This window comes from Monodelphis domestica, chromosome 4 (assembly GCF_027887165.1).
Source record: "Monodelphis domestica isolate mMonDom1 chromosome 4, mMonDom1.pri, whole genome shotgun sequence".
NCBI lineage: Eukaryota > Metazoa > Chordata > Mammalia > Didelphimorphia > Didelphidae > Monodelphis > Monodelphis domestica.
In genome coordinates this window covers 425,466,808-425,487,213 of record NC_077230.1, presented here as the reverse complement: position 1 = coordinate 425,487,213, position 20,406 = coordinate 425,466,808, and the positions used below count along the sequence as shown (strand labels likewise).

Here is a 20,406-nt window from a genome sequence, read left to right as displayed (position 1 = left end):
GAAAGGACTTTGACCTATGCTTAAAGCATAGAATAGGAATTTCTTTTCGTCATGATTGATTTTAGAATTGATACAATGGAGATACTTGGAATCAATCTCCACCCTATTCAGTCCTAACAGGATGGAGTAAGGGCTGCAGCCTAGATCAAAATTTAATTATTCCAATCTCTATCCTCCTCAGGTTAACAGGATTTAGAAAGGGCTGTAGCAAAGGATCAAAGATTTAATTATTTGAAAATATGACCTTCAACAGACATGTGCAAAGGCCAGAGACCTCTGGGTGGTCCTGGGTTAAGCTAGAGCCTCCATTGGCACAGGGAAATTGATGGACAGGTGATTGGGAGATGTGAGGACTGAGGGGAGGGAACTTGGAGGGTTTTCCTGAAGGATAGGAGGGTCTGAAGACTGGGGGTGTTGAGGAGTTTGTCGGAGTGGTTGTGGTGTGCTCTGAGAAGCTTGCTCTGAAGGAAGCTGAAGGTGGGGGCCCTGGAGACTGTTTCTCCATATTTGGTCACGTGAGTAATAGGGACTGATCTGCTTTCATTGCCCCAGCTATCTAAGGGCTTGGGCCTTTTGGCCCAGCCTAAACAGAAGGGGTATTCAAGCCCTATTCCCTTCTCTCCCCTTTCTCTCTCCCTCTATCTCTCTATCTCTAATTCCTTTCTTCCTCCTGTTTGTAATTAAAACTCCATAATAGGTTGAAGACTGACTTGAGTTTTCATTAAGGAATTACATAGCTGAATTCCTTGGTGACCTTAAATTAATATATATCAGTCTTTTAAAAGTGATTTCCTTGTCACACCTGGTAGTTCCACCTAGTGGACAGAAGCAGACCAATAGCAAGAGAGGAATATCTGAGGCCAGGGATGATTGAGCCAGCCTGATTTGCATCAGATCATAGAGGGGCAAATGTTGGAGTCCATCCTCACCCATGAAGGGATTGTGTTGGATGTGAACCTGTTTATGGGTCTCAGCACTGTTGCAGAGTCAGGCCAGGAATCCTGCTCAGTTAGTTCCCCAAGGCATCCCAAATCATTTTTGGAAGAGAAATGATCAGGGAATCAAGTCCATTAAAACTGGATCCTCTTTGGCTCTCTGATCTTGAGCTAGTTACTTAACCCCCATTGCCTGGCCCTTTTGCTCTGGAAACAATACATAGTATTGATTCTAATGCAGAAGGTAAGGGTTAAAAAAAGGGTTGTTCTGTGATAGACAAGAGATAAAAGGGTACCTGAATGTTGCTGTAAGGAGAAAGGAAAATAGTCCCCACCTGATCAATGTAAGCCACTGAACATCCCCTGGCAGGGTCACAGAACCGATTACAACTCCACCAGTCCATGGAGACACGTCTCTTCTCCCACTCAAGTCTTCTCTTCTTTGGGCTAAGCATCTCTAGTGCCCTCAATTGGTCCTTCAATTAAATATGTGTGTGCTCTAGTCTCTTCTCTGCTCATGACTCTCTATTGCCTACAGACTATCCTTGAGTGTTCTTGGTCTGTCATTAAACCTTAGCCATTCACATAAGGGCATCAGGCCTTTCAGATACTTCTGGCCATGCATTGTGTGCTCAGACAGCATGAGTCTACATTTGGTACTCAGACTCACACTCTGTACATTCCTTCCTCTGAACCGTTGTTTGGGCTATTTTCAGGATTTATACAGAACTTCTATATATGTTCTCATTTGGTCCAATAACACTTGGACTGAGAGATTATTTTACCCATTTAACAGATCAGGAGACTGAGACACAGATAGGGACTTGCTAGTAAGACACACAGCCAGTAACATTTTCAGACAGAATTTGAACATAGGTCTTTCTCCCTCTTAGGCTACCACTAGTCACTATGTCAGGTCAGGCACTGTATCCATTGATGCTGCCAAAACACCTTCCAAAAAGTCCTACCATGGCCTTCATGCTCAGGAGAATGCTCACTGTTCCTTCATATTCTCCCCGCACTACAAAAGGTAGCTAGCTGACCTCAGATTTGTCACTGTCCTGGCCAGTGTCACTTGGCTTTACTGGATACAAATGGTAGGCTCACTCTTCCTCACATTAAACTTCCCAATGGAGACCCAGGGATGGAGTGCAAGCTCTACCAAAATAACAAGGAGAAAGGTCAAGGAAGCTGAAATATTTTAACTTATGACTATCAATTTGGAAATTATTTTTAAGACAGCTGGCCATGGATGACCCAGGACAGAAGCCTGATGATCCTCATGCATGTGCCCCAGAGATTGCTCTGGCATACATATCTCTCTCAGTGGCAAGGCCTTACTTCCAACTAGAGATAAGGAAAGGGCTCTCCTTGGGCCATGAAGACTCTGGGAAAATTATTCCCCATTAGTTTAGATTCCCAGCATAAAACCATATCTGAGCTTGAAGATCACCTTCAACATTCTCATTCTTATCTTATAGGGTAGGAAACACCTAAGGAAAAGGGAGAGGCCAAAGCAGGGGATTCCAGAATCTTCTGTAAAGGGTAGTAACTACTTCCTGTGGACAAATCATGTCCTAGGCACCAGAGATGTTATTGTGGGTTTGAAATCTCCAGACTTGAACCAGGTCTGACCTGACTCCCAGCCTGAGGCTCTTCCTTTTGTTCCCTGATACTAACTGATCTATTTCCACTCTCTGCCTTTCCTTTTCTTTTCTCTTCAGAATTAAAGTAATGTTTCCCTTTCTGAGCACAGTCTCCCTGTGGCCTGTCCCTAGTCTATCCACACCAACCTCTCCCAATATCCTTATCAAGCTGTCAAGGTAAGGAACACTGGCTTCTGAAAGCACAGGCCAAGGAATCATAAACTCTTGGTGGTTCTGCCAAGCTATAAAGGCCTCAAATCCAATCCCAAGTGCTGGATGAAGGGGTCTGTCATCCCCAGTCCTGCTTGCCTCAGCCCAGAAAGACTGAGCACCCGGGCTTGGACTCCATGTGAATGTCTTTGTCAGTCACAGGAACTGAAGCTGAACTTTTCCTAAGGCCTGGAGGAGATGAGATCTGCACCAGAGAAAGGGGGGAGCTTTGCTATTGAAATCACAGGTTCTTGGTGTCTGGCCTCCAGCCTGCCCAGGTCTTAGACAGGCCACTTCCAAACCACTTATTGGGTTATAAGGTAAGAAAAAGAACCAACACAGTCATTTTCTGTCTATTCTCTGCACAGCGCCACTGTCCAAACCTACCATTGTCACCTCCAACATTACTGCAGTGGAGACCAAGGACTTCTCATTGACATGCCAGGCTACAGGTCAAATTCACGCTTACCAGTGGTTCATAAACGGATTTGCCCCAGCTGGTAGCAGGATACAGCTGTCGCCAGATAAGAGGACACTCACTCTCAGCAGGCTCACAAGAAGAGATAACAAAGGGCCATATGAGTGTGAAATCCAGAATCCATTTTCTAGCAATAGGAGTGAACCATTCACACTGGATGTTGCCTGTAAGTATATTGCTTCTTCCTATATGGTGCCTGCTTATAGCCTGGTGGTGTGTTCCCAGAGGCCAGGCTAATTCAGTCCCTTCTCTGAGAACTAAAGAGCTAGGCTCTGAGTTTCCAAACCCCTTCAACTTTAGGGAGCCCAGATTGGCCTTGTCATGTGTTCTGGTGGAGGGTGGCCATCCAGGGTGCTGAACTGGAGAAAGCCCTAAGATCTTCCAAGTTCAGATCCAAACTGTAAAAGTAGAGGAGGAGCTGTGAATTTCCCAGCTCAAAGGAGCATCACAGTGGTCCCTGGTGATGGGTTACAGACTAGGAGATGCCCTTCTTTTCTGCCATAATCTAAATATGGAATCCTTCTTTTTCCCCCAGATGGCCCAGATATTGCCACAATTGACCATATAAGAGATCAGTTCGCAACGGGGATAAATGTTACCTTGAGCTGTGTTGCTGATTCTAACCCACCAGCACAATTCACTTGGTTACAGAATGGACAATCTGTCAGCAACTCAGCCTCATTTTCTATTATTACATCCCTGAATCATATCGGAAACTATACCTGTATTGCAACTAACTCATTTACTGGCTTGACGCGCACTGCAAAGAAGACTCTTATGATCTATGGTGAGTAGCTTGATTGGGCCACCAACTTTGTGTTGGGCTCTCTCTTTCCCTGGCAGAAATAGACATGGAGAGAAATAGACATAAGTGACATTCTGCCTCCGTGGTCCCATGGCACAATGCATTGTGGTAGAAGGAACCTTCTACTCAGAATCATGAAACTTGGATTTAATCATTCCTCCTCTGTCTATTATCTGTGTGGTAAGTGTGTCTCCTCCTTTCACATCCTCAGCTTCTTCATCTGGAAAAGTGAATAATATTTGCTCTGTATATAATAGGATTTTATGTGGGGAAAGTACTTTTTACATGTTAGGCACAAAAACATGTGAATTGTCATCATCATCCTTGTTATTGATATTGTATTATTCTCTTCTGTTCTAGTAGCATACAACCTACTTTTTCTCCCAACTTCTAGGACTGCAGGTTCAATGACTGCTCCATAATCTTTCCTTCCATCCCTTTCCCTTGGTGCTATGGACCCACAGAATGTTTTTAATTCTTGGTTGGAGTATAAGCTATGGTCATGCAACAGGGCTGGCCTTGATCCTGTTTGGCAAGGATATTCTGGAGATGGAAAAGAGGATGTAAACTTTGTCTCCTTTCACACACAGAGATTCACCATTGCACCTATATTTTTCCTCTTTGTGGCATAAAAAGTCACATGAAAGTATGGCTGCTATGAAACCTGATTCTTATCCATGTAAAGGGATGATTGGCTTTAGCCTCCAGTAACTGGGTCCACAGTAGAATTCCTGATGCCCAATTAATTCACTGGTCTGACATTCCTATGTATCGATGACAAAACCTTCAGTCTCATAATCACACTAATGGGCAGCAGGTTCATAGAGAGATCATCTCTGGCCTTAGTTTCCTTTTATTTCATGCAATTTTATTGTTACAATCCTTAGGGGTATCCCAACTTCCTCTCCTAGACTATGGGGATGTTATGAATGGAGAGCAGCGGGGAGAGATAGAATTGTGAAGTGGGGAAGTGTCCTTGGGGAAGTCAGACACCAACAGCATATACTTTAGAGGAGGGACGATTTTTTATTCACCTCAATCTGTACATGAGGATGCCTAAAGCTCACGTTTTAAATTATCATATAATTATCTGTTTGTCATTTTCTTTTGTTAACTATTTTCCAATTACCTTTTCCCCTGGTTCATGCAGCACCTGGGAATGTTGCAGGCTATGTATTTGACACCTGTGGTTGAAAAATGCTTTTTCTTAATTTATTTTTTTTCCAATTAACTAAAATCTATTTTCTGTCCCCCTTCTACCTTCTACCACTAATGAAAACTAAAATCTTTGGGACAGGTATGAGTTGTGTCTGCCTGTAGCCACGAATTAATATATTCCTAGGTGGACACCTGAGAAAGAGAGTTAGGAACTGAGGGAAAATGGGTGAAGGGGATATAGAGAAAGAGGGAATATAATAAAAGAAGAAAGAATCAGAGACAGTGCTTAAAAAGCCTTAATGTGTGCTCCTCTGATTCTAGTAGAGAGAGAGAAAAAGTAAACTACATATTTTCTCAATCTTTTATTGGAGGATCAAGGAATGGGGAATGGGAGGTAGCTAATGATCATGTAACATGGCATAAGAGTTAACATTGGCTCAACTGACAACCATTAGATCAAGGAGGAGGAGTTCATTCAAACATGTGACCTGGTATGGAATCTGGCCTGACAAGGTGGGAACTAGGACCCTGTGGCAGCCTACCCAGGAATTCTTCTGACTTTTGGACTATAGATTTGGAGAGTGGTCAGAATTAATCCAGTACCTATTAAATACAATGATCAAGAACTACTTGCCCATGAATCTGGTATATAAGAATATAGGTTGCACTATTGATATATTAATAATTGTTTCAAGATTAAAATACACCTATGATGCCACATGGACAATCAAGGAAAACAAATTCTGATGCTCAAAAAATATCTGTTGCAACATACACCCTGACTGTATCCCATTTCTGAAGTGAGGCAGCTGATTTCATAGGAAGTCTGTAGGTTTTTGTAGAAAGTGAGTAACCCATTATCATGGGTTTTCTGCAATCCTTGTTAGCCACTGCATTGATCAGAGGTCCCAAGTTTTTCAAAGTTCTTTGACTTCGGAACACTGTAGTTATTGTATAAATCACCCACTTGGTTCTACTCACTTCATTCTGCATTAATTCAGAGAAATCTGAAGTTTCTGTTTTTGAACTCATTCTGTTCAGTGTTTCTTTGAGTGACTTGGGATCAAATGGAATAATATCTGTAAAGAGCTTGGTAAATCATGACCATTAATGTTCTACTAATTCTTTTTTCCTTAATTTTTCTTTTGTATTTTTATTGTTGTACAAAACACTCCATTTGGGACATTGTAGTAAGAGCACATTTATACGTAACCAAATTCCAAAATAAAACCACAAATATACTAATATGAAAGGAAACTCCAATAGTTTTTTTCTCTGGAAGTGGATAACATTCCCTGTCATAAATCTTTCAGGATTGTCCCAGATTATTACATTACTGAGAGTAGCCAAGTTTTCACAGATGATCCTTGTACAATATTGCTGTTACTGTGTATAGTTCTACCAGATTTGAACCCAGGACCTCCCATCTCTAGTCCTAGTTCTCAATGCACTGAGCTACCCAGCTGCCCCTTGTTTATCATTTCATTTTTTATTAATTTAATTTTTTTTGGTTACAATAATCTCTTTATTTCCCTCCCTCCCCTCTACCTACCCTTCCCACAGCTGATGTGCAATTTCATTGGGTCTTACTTGTGTCCTTGATCAGAACCTATTTCCATGTTGTTGTTTGCACAAAGATGTTAATTTAGAGTCTACATCGCCAACCATATCCCTTCATCCCATGTATTCAAGCAGTTGTTTTTCTTGGGTGTTTTTACTCCCATAGTGTTTCCTCTGAATGTGGATAGTGTTTTTTTCTCATAGATTCCTCCAAGTTGTTCAGAATCACTGCTGACTGTTCTTTAATGCCCTTTGGGCATAGTTCCAAATTGCCCTCTAGAATGGTTGGATCAATTCACAACTCCATCAGCAATGCATTAATGCCCCAACTTTGCCACACCCCCACCAGCATTCATTACTTTGCTTTGCTGTCATATGAGCCAATCTGCTAGGTGTGAGTTGATAACTCAGAGTTGTTTTGATTTGCATTTCTCTGATTGTAAGTGATATAGAAAACTTTTTCATGTGCTTAATAATAGTTTTGATTTCTTCATATGGAAGATGCTTACTCATGTTCCTTGCCCATTTATCAATTGGAGAATGGCTTGATTTTTTGTACAATTGATTTAGCTCTTTATAAATTTGAGTAATTAGTCCTTTGTCAGGGGTTTTTGTAATGAAGATTTTTTCCCAATTTTTTGCTTCCATTATAATTTTGGATGCATAAGTTTTGTTTGTACAAAAACTTTTTAACTTGATGTAATCAAAATTATTGATTTTACATTTTGTGATTTTTTCTAGCTCTTACTTGGTTTTAAAGTCTTTCCTTTCCCAAAAATCTGACAAATATACTATTCTGTGTGCACCTAATTTACTTAAAATTTCCTTCTTTATATTCAGGTCATTCACCCATTCTGAGTTTACCTTGGTGTAGAGTGTGAGATGTTGATCTAAACCTAATCTCTCCCATACAGTCTTCCAATTTTGCCAGCAGTTTTTATCAAATAGTGGGTTTTGGTCCCCAAAACTGGGACCTTTGGACTTATCATAGACTGTCTTGCTGAGGTCATTTACCCCTAGTCTATTCCATTGATCCTATTTTCTGTCTCTTAGCCAGTACCAACTTGTTTTGATGACCCCTGTTTATAATATAGTTTTAGATCTACGACTGCAAGTGCTCTTTTTTTGCATTTTTTTTTTCATGATTTCCCTGGATATCTGTGATCTTTTGTTCTTCCAAATGAATTTTATGTTTTTTTTCTAACTCAGTAAAAATTTTTTTTGGGTATGGAACTAAATAAGTAAATTAATTTGGGCAGGATTGTCATTTTGATTATGTTATCTTATCCTACCCATGAGCAACCAATGATTTTCCAATTGTTTAGATCTATTTTTAATTGTGTGGAGAGTGTGTTTTAGTTGTGTTCATAAAGTTCCTGTGTTTATCTCAGCAGATAGATTCCTAAGTATTTTATATTGTCTAAGGTGATTTTAAATGGTATTTCTCTTTCTAATTCTTGCTGCTGAGATGTGTTGGAGATATATAGAGAAATGTTGATGACTTATGTGGGTTTATTTTGTATCCTGCAACTTTGGTAAAGTTGTTGATTATTTCCACTAGCTTTTTGGTTGATTCTCTAGGATACTTAAGGTAGACCATCATATCATCTGCAAAGAGTGATAGCTTGGTCTCCTCATTGCCAATTTTAATAACTTCAATTTCTTTTGCTTCTCTAATTGCTACTGTTAGTGTTTCTAGTATAATGTTAAATAATAGAAGTGATAATGGGCATCCATGTTTCACTCCTGATCTTATTGGGAATGCTTCTAGTTTATCTCCATTGCAGATGATGTTGCTGATGATTTTAGATCTATACTGTTTTTTATTTTTAGGAAAGGCCCTTCTATCCTATACTTTCTAGTGTTTTCAATAGAAATGGGTGCTGTATTTTATCAAAGGCTTTTTCTGCATCTTTTGAGATAACCATGTGATTTTTATTGGTTTGCTTGTTAACATGGTCAGTTATGTGGATGGTTTTTGTTACCATGAAAATGTGGGTTCAAGACTGTGAATTGCCAGAACTGTAGAAATAATTTTAGTGTCTTGATTTTATATCAAAAATAAGTTGTTGCCATGGGAAAAACCCCAAATATGAAATACCCAAGTCAATTGGGTTTTATAGAGATTTTAATTAAAATGAATGAAGGAATTAAGGGAAAGGAGAGACAGAGTAATAGGAAATAGTAGGAAAAGGCCTAGGGCCTAGGCCAAATGGCCTAGGCCTTTCTCTTTAAGAGAGAAAACTAAGTCAGTCTTTTATCCACTCACCACAAGATTTTGTTCCAAGCAAGATTCCAACTAAGTTCAGAGACCCAGCTACTCCAACAAGTCTGAGATCCAACTAACTCCTACGTTGAGAGAACCATCTCCTTTTAAAGAAAAATTTCTCTTATGTCATCTCCCCTAAATTTTCACATCTACTAATCACAGTAGATGCTTTCACAGGACTTACCATTCTTAATTCACATATTCTTTTGTTATCACCTTCTCTGAGTAGACTAAAACTTCACACCTCTTTTGTTATGCTTTCCTTTTGTGAGTTGCTTGACCTTTTACTGATTATTTTAACCTTTATAGGAACTTAGTACCTTTTTGTATTAGATCAAAAAATAGACCTAGCTTAAGGTTTTGGACTCACTGTAAGTATGAATTAGGGACTTTTTCATTGTTCCAGTAAGGAGTTTTACAACTTTATCTTCCTATAAAGTATGCCTAAGTATGGGTGGAGTAATGTTAAAATTCCCAGTACATTCCTGATCAAGTACCTCCATTTTTAAATGGGGAATAGCCTTAACCAAATGTTCCAAGGTAGAGTCTGAGCAGTTTTAAGATTCATATTTTCCTAATATTGAACCATTCTTGCATTCCTGGTATGAATCCTACCTGGTCATAGTGAATAACCCTTGTGATGACTGGATGGAGTATTTTTGCTAGGATCCTATTTAAGAGTTTTGCATCTATATTCATTAGCGAGATTCATCTATATGTTTCTTTCTCTGTTTTTGACCTGCCTTGTTTTGGGATCAGTACCATATTTGTGTCGTAAAATGAATTTGGTAGAACTCCTTCTTTGCTTATTCTGCCAAATAGTTTGTATAATATTGGGATACTTTGTTTTTTGAATGTTTGATAGAATTCATTTGTGAATCCTTCTGGACCTGGGGATTTTACTTAGGAAATTATTTGATGGCTTGTTCAATATTTTTCTGATGTGTGGTTGTCTAGGTCACCAATTTCTTCCTCTGTTAGTCTAGGTAATTTATATTTTTCTAAGTATTCATCCATATCACCTAGATTGCCATATTTGCTGCCATATAATTGGGCATAATGATTCTTTTAATGATTGCCTTAATTTCCTCTTCATTAGAGGTGAGGTCTCCCTTTTCATCTTGGATGATGTCAATTTGGTTTTCTTCTTTCCTTTTTTAAATTAGATGGTCTAGTACTTTGTGTATTTTGTTTTTTTCAAAGTATCAGCTTCTAGTCTTATTTATTAAATCAACAGTTCTTTGACTTTCAATTTTACTAATTTCTCCTTTGATTTTTAGGATCTCTAATTTAGTCTTCATCTGAGGATTTTTAATTTGTTCACTTTCTAGTTTTTTTAATTTGCATGCCCAGTTCATTGACCTCTGCCCTCCCTAATTTGTTAACTCAAGGATATAAATTTCCCCCTGAGTACTGCTTTGGCTGCATCCCATAGGTTTTGAAAGGATGTCTCATCATTGTCATTTTCTTCAATGAAATTAATTGTTTCTATGTTTTGTTCTTTGACTAACCAGTTTTGGAGACTCGTATTGTTTAATTTCCAATTAATTTTTCATTTACCTCTCCATGTACCCTTACTAATTATTATTTTCATTGCATTGTGATCTGAGAAGGTTGCATTTATTATTTCTGCTCTTTTGTACTTGTTTGCAATGTTTTTGTGCCCTAATACATAGTCAATTTTTGTGAATGTATCATGTGCTGCTGAAAAGAATGTGTATTCCTTTTTGCCCCCATTTATTTTTCTCCATATATCAACTAACTATAATTTTTCTAGGATTTCATTCACTTTTCTTACCTCTTTCTCATTTACTTTTTGTTTTGATTTATCTAGTTCAGATAGAGGAAGGTTCAGGTCTCCCACTAGTATAGTTTTCCTTTCTATTTCATCCTTGAGCTCCACTAGTTTCTCCTTTAGAAATTTGGATACTATGCCATTTGGTGCATATATGTTGAGTACTGATATTTCCTCGTTGTCTATACTGCCTTTCATCTGGATGTAATTACCTTCCCTATCTCTTTTAACTAGATTTATTTTTGCTTTGGCTTTGTCAGATATCATGATTGCGACTCCTGCCTTCTCTTTATCAGTTGATGCCCAATAGATTTGGCTCCATCCTCTTAGTTTCACCCTATGCGTATCTATCTTCCTCATGTGTGTTTCTTGTAGACAGCATATGGTAGGGTTTTGGATTCTAATCCACTCTACTATTTGCTTGTGTTTTATGGATTTGTTCATTCCATTCACATTCAGAGTTATGATTACCAGATATGTATTTCCCAACATTTTGCTTTCTACTTGTAGTTCTGCATTTTCTTCGTTCACTATTTCCTTCTATAATCTACTTTTAATCAGCCCTCCTAGTTTCCACCCTTATTTCACTACCCTTTCTACCCCATCCCTTCTTATTTCCCTCCTTATTTTTTGAAGTCTTTTAAAACTACCTCCCAACCCTCTCCATCCCTTATACTGCTTCCCTCCCCACCAGTCCATTTTGTAATATAAGAGATAATCTGTGTAAATATTTCTGGTTGTGGTAACTGAATATTCTGGCTTGTGACTAGAGAGCTGCTACTAGGGGACACCTGAGGTTGCCTAGTTATAATGGAGATAGATGAGAGATAAGGCTAGAGAGATAGATACTGCTAGAGGTGATTACTCTGGAGCTGCCTAAAGATCACTAAAGGCTAATAAATCAAACTATTTTCTACTCTCCACCCTTCACCTCCCAGTCTTCCACCTGAAGCCCTCCTGCTACCCTTTCCCCTCCCCTGGTCTTAGTCAGCCACCTTCTAAGTAACCCAGGGGAACTATGCGATTTCAGAGAAATATTCTTTACTCTTCTTTTCTCAGGTAAAGGGTTTATTGGTAACAAACAGAATGTGGATTGAGGTGAGAGGGATGAAGTTTGTCCCTAACCTACAAGGAGAATTAAGAAGGGTTTAGGAAATGTCAGTCTAGTCACAATTGTGACACTCTGGCTACAGCCAGAGAGATGGAAGATAACTGTTAAATCTTCCTTCTCCAGTCAGATAATCTCTGCTTGAGTAATTCAAGTCTAGACTCTTTCAAAAAACCACAAAGGTCTTTCTCTCTGCCTAAGTCAGGAAAAGCCAGGCTCTCTTGATCAGGAATCCAGAGAAGAGATTTCTCTCTTGGTCAGTCACTCCCAGAGAGAACCCCAAAGTCCCAGTTTCTCTCCTCTGTCCAGGCTCCCAACTGCCTCCTCCTGGGAACATTCCTTTTGGAATCTTCACCTTGATTTTGTAGATCATGTCCCCAGTTTGATCTGCATGCTTGGCTTGTCCTGCAAATCCTCTCTTTCTTCATGCATCTTCCACAATCCCCCCTTTTATTCTCCAAAAAAATCAACTTGCATTTTTCAATGATACTTACACTTATTAATTCTATCTATCTATTCTTCACCCTGTGCTATCTTAAGTATTCCCTTAGCCACCCCCAGATAAAAAAATCCTAACTTAACTATTCTATGTACATAGATGTTAAGCTAAGAATCGTATAGGAAAATGGTTTAGGTAAGGGATTTACATGAATATAGTTTCACATAACAAGTCCTGTAACATTTGTCAAATCAATCCAACAATTTCACTAACATTAAGAATATGCAAATGTCCTAATTCCTAATGTCTATACAGTCACTACGAAAAGTTTACTATCATTAACAAATGCTAACCTACAATCATAATGCAATGTAAATTCTATACTTCAGAACTTCTATGTCTACTTTCCTAAGACTTAAACAAATTCACTAGGCTGTCACTAATGTTAGTAGTTAGAATATTAATAAATTACTCAAATAAAGTTAGCTCATTAGTCAATCGTAATTTACATGTGTACATAGGATCCATACACATTGACATATGTACATCATACTATATTTCTGTGCAAACTCATGCAGAAAAAAATCTTTGAATTTTCCACAGAAATTTGTATCAATGTGTCTTTTGTTATGCCACTATGCATGTTATGTACTTACCCATTCTATGAGATGTCTTACTAAAGTGTATTCTATGTAGGATGTGTGCATATATGTGCATATATGTGAGGTAACATGTATTATGCATTCTTACATACCCTCATGATCAAATGTTCTAAAATTCCAAAGTTCCAAAGTCCTACCATGTCCTTTAACGATGTTTGCATAAAATCTTTCTTACTCTCTGGTCCTCTGTCTGGTCTGCATGCCAGTTGCCATCTTCCAGTCTTGATTGAAGATGTGGTCTTCAAATCAGGATCCACCGGAATAATCAATCAGGAACCCAGAACACACGAACAAACCACAAACATGTATGCATGTGACATTTTTATGTGTGTGCAAATAAGAGTGAAAAGTATATTTGCATGGAAGTAAGTTGAAATCTTCATGAATGTTTGTCAGAATTTTTCAATCTTTATGTCTGCAGGTAAGATTTACATGTATTCTCTTCGTGCATGGAGGTAAGCTTTGCATATGTATATCTTCGTGAAAAGCAAGTAAGGTCTACATATGTTTTTTCACAGATGGGTGTGACCATTATGCATAGGTTCTCAGGATTTTGTTAAAAATAGTGATTTCAAGTTTGCTAATTCTTGTTGTTTCACTTTTCACTAGAAGATTTATTGAATGTTTACTGTACTTAGTTCTTGGCAGAGACTTTGTATAGAAATATATCGAGGCTTTTTCTAAGGCTTCTAATGCTATTCTTTTGGCTGCAACACTGGCTGCATTTGCTCCAGGGGTGCTATCACTTAATCATGTTAACATATGTAGGACTCTCTTGTCTGTATTCTGGTGGCAAGTAGTCATGTCCTTTCATGTGTTGTCAGTAGGGACGGTCATTGCTTATTGATTATATTCCCAGAGCTAATCAACATTATGGGTGTGATGCAATTTCACATGTGAAGTATGGAACTATGGATCTCTTTGATCAACCTTTATAGATGTTGGGATTGTCATTATGACCTTAGTTGGTCTGATCCATCTTGATTCTGTAGGAGATTCTCTATTAAGGTTCTTGACATATACCTTATCACCTGGTTTTATCTCATGCAATGAAAAATCTAGTGGTATTCTTTGCCCAAGCAAACCCAGTTTCCTTAGTTCTTCAATCCTACGTTGTATTTGTTTTAAGTATTCATGAAGAACACATTCCCCTCTTAAGATGGACAAGTAAGGTGGTCTTACTGTCCTACCATGCCAAAGTGGCTGACCATGTAGCATTTCAAAAGGTGATATAATGCAGGTCAGTCCTAAGCCTGGTTCTAATATTGAACAAATCAAGAGGCAAAACATCTGTCCATTTTAAATGTGTTTCTGAACAGAGTTTGCCTATTTATGTTTTCAGTTCTTTGTTCATACGCTTGACCTGCCTGGAACCTTGGGGTCGATATACTGAATGGTAATTGCACTTAATCCCTAAATTCTTGTAGATTACTTTTAGAATCTGGGAAGTAAAGTGAGACCCCTTGTCCGAATCTATGGTATCAGGAATGCCATGTCTAGGTATAATCTCCTTGAATAGAAATCTCACTACCGTAGCAGTGTCACTTTTCTTGGATGGACATGCCTCAACACATCTAGTCAATTTATCCATAATCACCAATGCATATTTGTATCCCTTGTCTCTAGGCATATTGATATAATCAATTTGAATACACTGAAAAAGCATATAGCTGAGTGGTCTGCTTCCCAATGCAGCACTCTTAAAATGTCCTTGATTATATCTCTTGCAGGTTTCACATGCCTGACAAGTTCTAATGGTATTTTTTGTAATTCCTGGTGCTGTCCAATATCTCTTTATGGTATCCAGAATCCCTTGCACTCCATAATGTCCTTCTGCATGACTTACAGTGCATAGATGTTGATATAACTTTTTAGGGAGAATAGGTTTACCCCCTTGAGCAATCCAGACACCCTTGATTAGTTTAGTACCTAGCTGCTCTTTCCATGACTGCATCTCTTCTCCATCCTAGGCTTCAGTGAGATCATGCCTTTTGATCAGAGAGAAATTCAGCACATGGTGAGGATCGAACCTAGCAGCGTACTTTGATGTTGTGCCTGCTCAGTCATTCCCTAGGGGTATTCTGTCCTTCCCATGAGTGTGTGCCTTAAAATGGATTATGGCCACCTCTTTAGGAAAGTCTACAGCACTTATGATATGATCTATCAGATTGCGATATGCAATTGGTTTCCCAGCTGAAGTTTTATGCCCTCTGTTTTACCATATGTACGATGACCAATGCACCGTGGAGAAAGCATATTGTGAATCCAGAAAAAATATTAGCTCTTTTCCCTCTAGTTAATTCTAGGGCCATGATCCTCCCTAAGCACCGACATGGCTTGGCAGTGATGCATGCCAAAGAATTTTGTCATTGTCAACAACTGCTGCCCCTGTGAATTTTCTCCCATCATGAACATAAGAGGATTCATCTATGTATAACTCTATTTCTGGATCCATAAGAGGTGTATCTTTAAGGCATTCATTTGGCCTATGCATGAGTTCCACTATCTGATCCCAATCATGCAATACTTCTCCATCCATTGGCAAATCAGGGATCAGAGTTTCTGGGTTCGATGGTGCATATCTATGAATTGTGATGTTATAATTGCCTAACAAAATGACTTCATACTGGGATATTCTTGCATCGGTGAATGAATGCATATTCTGCGACCATAACAGTTTTTCAATTTGATGTGCGGAATACACATGCAATTTACATCCTAGTACTATATCATATGACTTCTTGACCATTAGAGCTGTAGCTACTAAGCTCCTGAGGCAATGAACCATTCCTTGTGCAACCGTGTCAAGGATAGGACTGTAAAATGCAATAGCCCTCAGATTTAACCCAAAATACTGTGCTAATATTCCAGAAGCAACACCTTTTGCTTCATGGACATACAAGTGGAATTCTTTCATATAATCAAGTATTCCCAAAATTGGAACTGATAAAATAGCTCCTCTCAACTGTGACAAAGCATGTAAATGTTCTTTATTTAATTGCAATGGTTCTTTAATATCTTTCTTTGTCATATCAATCAAGCACTTGGAAATATGAGAATATCCTACTATGTACTGCCTTGAGAAACCAGCAACCGCCAGAAAAGCTCTTAAGTTCTTTCTTAGATCTAGGGGTGCCTAGCTTCTGTATGTCTGCCCTCCTTTTATTAGATATTTTCCTGGTGTCCCCCTCCAGTACTAATCCTAAATATTCAACTGTTGGTAGGACCCATTGAATCTTCTTTTTAGAAACTTTATGTCCCCTCTTATAAGGTTCTCTCAATAATTTCTTTGAATCTTCCAAACATGTTTTAGGGTCAGGAGATGCTAGCAACAAATCATCCACATAGTGTATCAATCTGCTATGTTTGAAAGTTATGGTAGCTAGACCTCTCTGCAACAGTTGACAAAATATTGAAGCAGACTCGCAACATCCTTGCACTAATCTTGCATAGCACAGCTGGGTTTGTCTCCATTGGAAAGCAAAAATATTTTGAGAATCAAGGTGCAACAGTATAGTGAAGCAAGCGTTGCTCAGGTCCAACACTGTGTACCACCTAGACTCTGCAGGTATTTGAGTTGTGATATTGTCTGGAGATGGTGTTATAGTGTGTTTTTTTTTTCATATAAAATTATTCACAGACCTTAAATCCATCACAAATCTCCAGGCAGGAGTTCCATCTTCATTTAGCTTATTCTTTTTAATAGCTAATATTGGGTAAATGTATTCAGATACCATAGGTCTCAATATACCTTGCTCAAGCAAACTATTTATGATAGGTGTTATCTCTTCTCTCGCTTCTCTACTCAATTTGTATTGTGGTATTTTAGATGGTATTCCTTCCCTGACCTCAATCCTAACAGGAGTAATAGATTTAATCTAACTCATATCATTTTGATATTTTGCAAACACCCCTTGTGGTATATCTGTGGGTATGTCACACATAGAAGTTACAACTTGAATCTTTTCAGGTTCTTCTTCAAGTTGTTCTAATAGTGATAGTCCTTCAGTGAATTGCTGGATAGATGCAATTAAATCTCCCCAGATTTTTCAGTCTGGGGTCTGTCATCCCCAGTCCTACTTGCCTCAGCCCAGAAAGACTGAGCACCCAGGGCTTGGGCTCCATGTGAATGTCTTTGTCAGCCACAGGAACTGAAGCTGAACTTTTCCTAAGGCCTGGAGGAGTTGTGATCTGCACCAGAGAAAGGGGTGTCCTTGCCATTGAAATCACAGGTTTTTGGTCTCTGGCCTCCTGCCTTGCCAAGGTCTTAAACAGGCCACTTCCAAACCACTTATTTGGTTATAAGGTAAGAAAAAGAACCAACACAGTCATTTTCTGTCTATTCTCTGCACAGCGCCACTGTCCAAACCTACCATTCTCACCTCCAACAATACTGAAGTGGAGACCAAAGACTTCTCATTGACCTGCTATGCTACAGGTCAAATTTACGCTTACAAGTGGTTCATAAACGGAGTTGCCCCAGCTGGTCGCAGGATACAGCTGTCGCCAGATAGGAGGACACTCACTCTCCGCAGTCTCACAAGAAGCTTTAACAAAGGGCCCTATGTGTGTGAAATCGAGAACCCATTTTATCACAATAGGAGTGATCCATTCACACTGGATGTTGCCTGTGAGTAAATTTGTTCTTCCAATATGGTGCCTGCTTATAGCTTGGTGGTGTGTTCCTAGAGGCCAGGCTAATTCCATCCGTCCTCAGAGAGCTAAAGAGCTAGGCTCTGAGGCTCCCAACCCCTTTCATTTTTAGGGAGCCCAAATTGACCTTGTCATGTGTTCTGGTGGAGGGTGGCCATCCAGGGTGCTGAACTGGAGAAAGCCCTAAGATCTTCCAAGTTCAGATCCACACTGGAAAAGTAGAAGATGAGTTGTGAATTTCCCAGCTCAAAGGAGGATCAGGGAGACACAGTGGTTCTTGGTGATGGGTTATAGACTAGGAGATGCCCCCTTATTTCTGCCATAATCTCAATATGGAATCCTTCTCTTTCTTCCAGATGGCCCAGATATCGCCACAATTGTACATTCCCCCGATGAGTACCCTCCTGGGGCAAATATTACCTTGAGCTGTGTTGCTGATTCTAACCCAGCAGCACAATTCACTTGGTTACACAATGGACAACCAGTCAGCAACTCAGCCACATTTTCTATTATTGCATCCCTGAGTGATGCTGGCACTTATACCTGTACTGCATCTAACTCATTCACTGGTTTGACGTGTACTGCAACCAAGAATATTACAATCTATGGTGAGTATCTGGATTGGGCCCCCAACTTTGTGTGGGGCTCTCTCTTTCCCTGGCATGACAGAAATAGACAAAAGTGACACTCTCCCCCCCCCAGTCCCATGGCACAGTGCATTGTGGTAGAAAGAGCCCTGAGCTCAGAATCATAAAACTTGGATAGAATCCTTTCTTTTCTGTCTACTCTCTGTGTAGTAAATGACTCCTCCTTTTGAGGCCTCAGTTTCTTTATCTGGAAAAATGAATTACATTTTCTCTGTATATAATAGCATTCTATGAGTAAAGGTCCTTTTTATAGGGTAGGTATAAAAAGCATGTGAGTTGTCTTCATCATCCTTGTTATTGATATTGTATTATTCTCTTCTGTCCTAGTGATATACAACCTTCTTCATCTCCCAAATTCTAGGACCGCAGGTTCAATGACTGCCCAATACTCTTTCCTTCAATCCCTTTCCCTTGGTGCTGTGGAACCACGGAATATTTCTAGTCTTGGTTGGAGTATAAGCTATGGTCATGCAATGGGGCTGGCCTTGATTCCCCTTGGTAGGGAAATTCTGGAGATGGAAAGGAAGATATAAACTTTGTCTCCTTTCACACAAAGAGATTCACCATTGGACATATATTTTCCTCTTTGTGGCATTAAATGCCACATGGAAGCATGTCTCTTGTGAAGCCTGGTTCTGATCTATTGGCTTTAGCATTCAGTAGCTGGATCCACTGTAGAATTCCTGCTGCCCAATTAATTCACTGGTCTGACTTTCCTATGTACAGATGACAGACCCTCCATTCCCATAATCACATTAATGTACAGCAGGACCATAGAGAGATCATCTCTGGCCTTAGTTTCCTTTTATTTCATGTAGTTTTATTGTTACAAACCTTAGGCGTATCCCAACTTCCTGTCCCTACCTCTAGGAATGTTCTGAATGGAGAGCAGGGGGGAGAGATAGAATTGTGAAGTGGGGAAGTGACCCTGGGGAAGTCAGACACCAACAGGATATACTTCAGAGGTGGAATGATTTTTTATTGGCCTCAATCTGTACATGAGGATGATGAAAGCACACATTTTAAATGATCATATAATTATCTCTGTGTCATTTTCTTTTGTTAACTATTTTCCAATTACCTTTTCCCCTGGTTCATGCAGCACCTGAGAATGTTGCAGGCTATGTATTTGACACCTGTGTTTGGAAAGAGCTTTTTCTTAATTTATTTTTTTCCAATTAACTAAAATCTATTTTCTGTCCCCCTTCTACCTTCTACCAGTAATGAAAACTAAAATCTTTGGGACAGGTATGAGTTGTGCCTGCCTATAGCCACAAATTAATATATTCCTAGGTGGACACCTGAGAAGGAGAGTTAGAAACTGAGAGAAAATGGGTGAAGGGGATATAGAGAAAGAGGAAATAGAACAAAGGAAGAGAGACTCAGAGACAAGGCTTCAAGAGCTTGGGATCCAGCCTGTGTGCTCCTCTGATGGTGGTAGAGAGAAAGAGAGAGTGAACTATATATGTCCTCAATCTTTTATTGGAGGATCAAGGAATGGGGAATGGAGGTAGCTAATGATCATTTTACAAGGCACAAGACTTAACATTGGTTCAACTGACTACCACAAGATCAAATAGGAGGGGTTTATTCAAACATGTGACCTGGTATGGAATCTGGTCAGACAAGGTGTGAACTAGGACCCTATGGCATCTTACCGGGGAATTCTTCTTATTTTTGGACTGTAGATTTGGAGAGTAGTTAGAATTAATACAGTACCTATAAAATGCAATGATCAAGACTAATAAGCCTATGAATCCGGTACCTGAGCACATAAGTTGCAATATTTACATATTAATAATTGTTTCAAGATTAAAATACATGTATGATGCCGCATGGACAATCAAGGAAAACTAATTTCAGAGCTCAAAAAATATGTGTTGCAACTTACACCCTCAGTCCATCCCATTTCTGAAGAGAGGCAGCTGATTTCATAGGAAGTCTATAGCTTTTTGTAGAAAGTGAGTAACTTATTTCATCATGGGTCTTCTGCAGTCCTGGTTGGTCAGTGCAGTGATGAGAGGTCCCATGGGTTTCCAAG

At 39.3% G+C, this 20,406-nt stretch overlaps 1 protein-coding gene across 1 annotated transcript in view; it reads left to right on the top strand.

The window, feature by feature from the left end:
• LOC103092368 (uncharacterized) overlaps positions 1-20,406 on the top strand; it is a 1,666,349-nt gene that overhangs the window by 473,275 nt on the left and 1,172,668 nt on the right. Inside the window, exons 48-49 of the mRNA XM_056825346.1 lie at positions 3,160-3,435; positions 3,805-4,056. Coding sequence (XP_056681324.1) covers positions 3,160-3,435; positions 3,805-4,056 — 528 coding nt within the window. The remainder of the gene's footprint in view (positions 1-3,159; positions 3,436-3,804; positions 4,057-20,406) is intronic.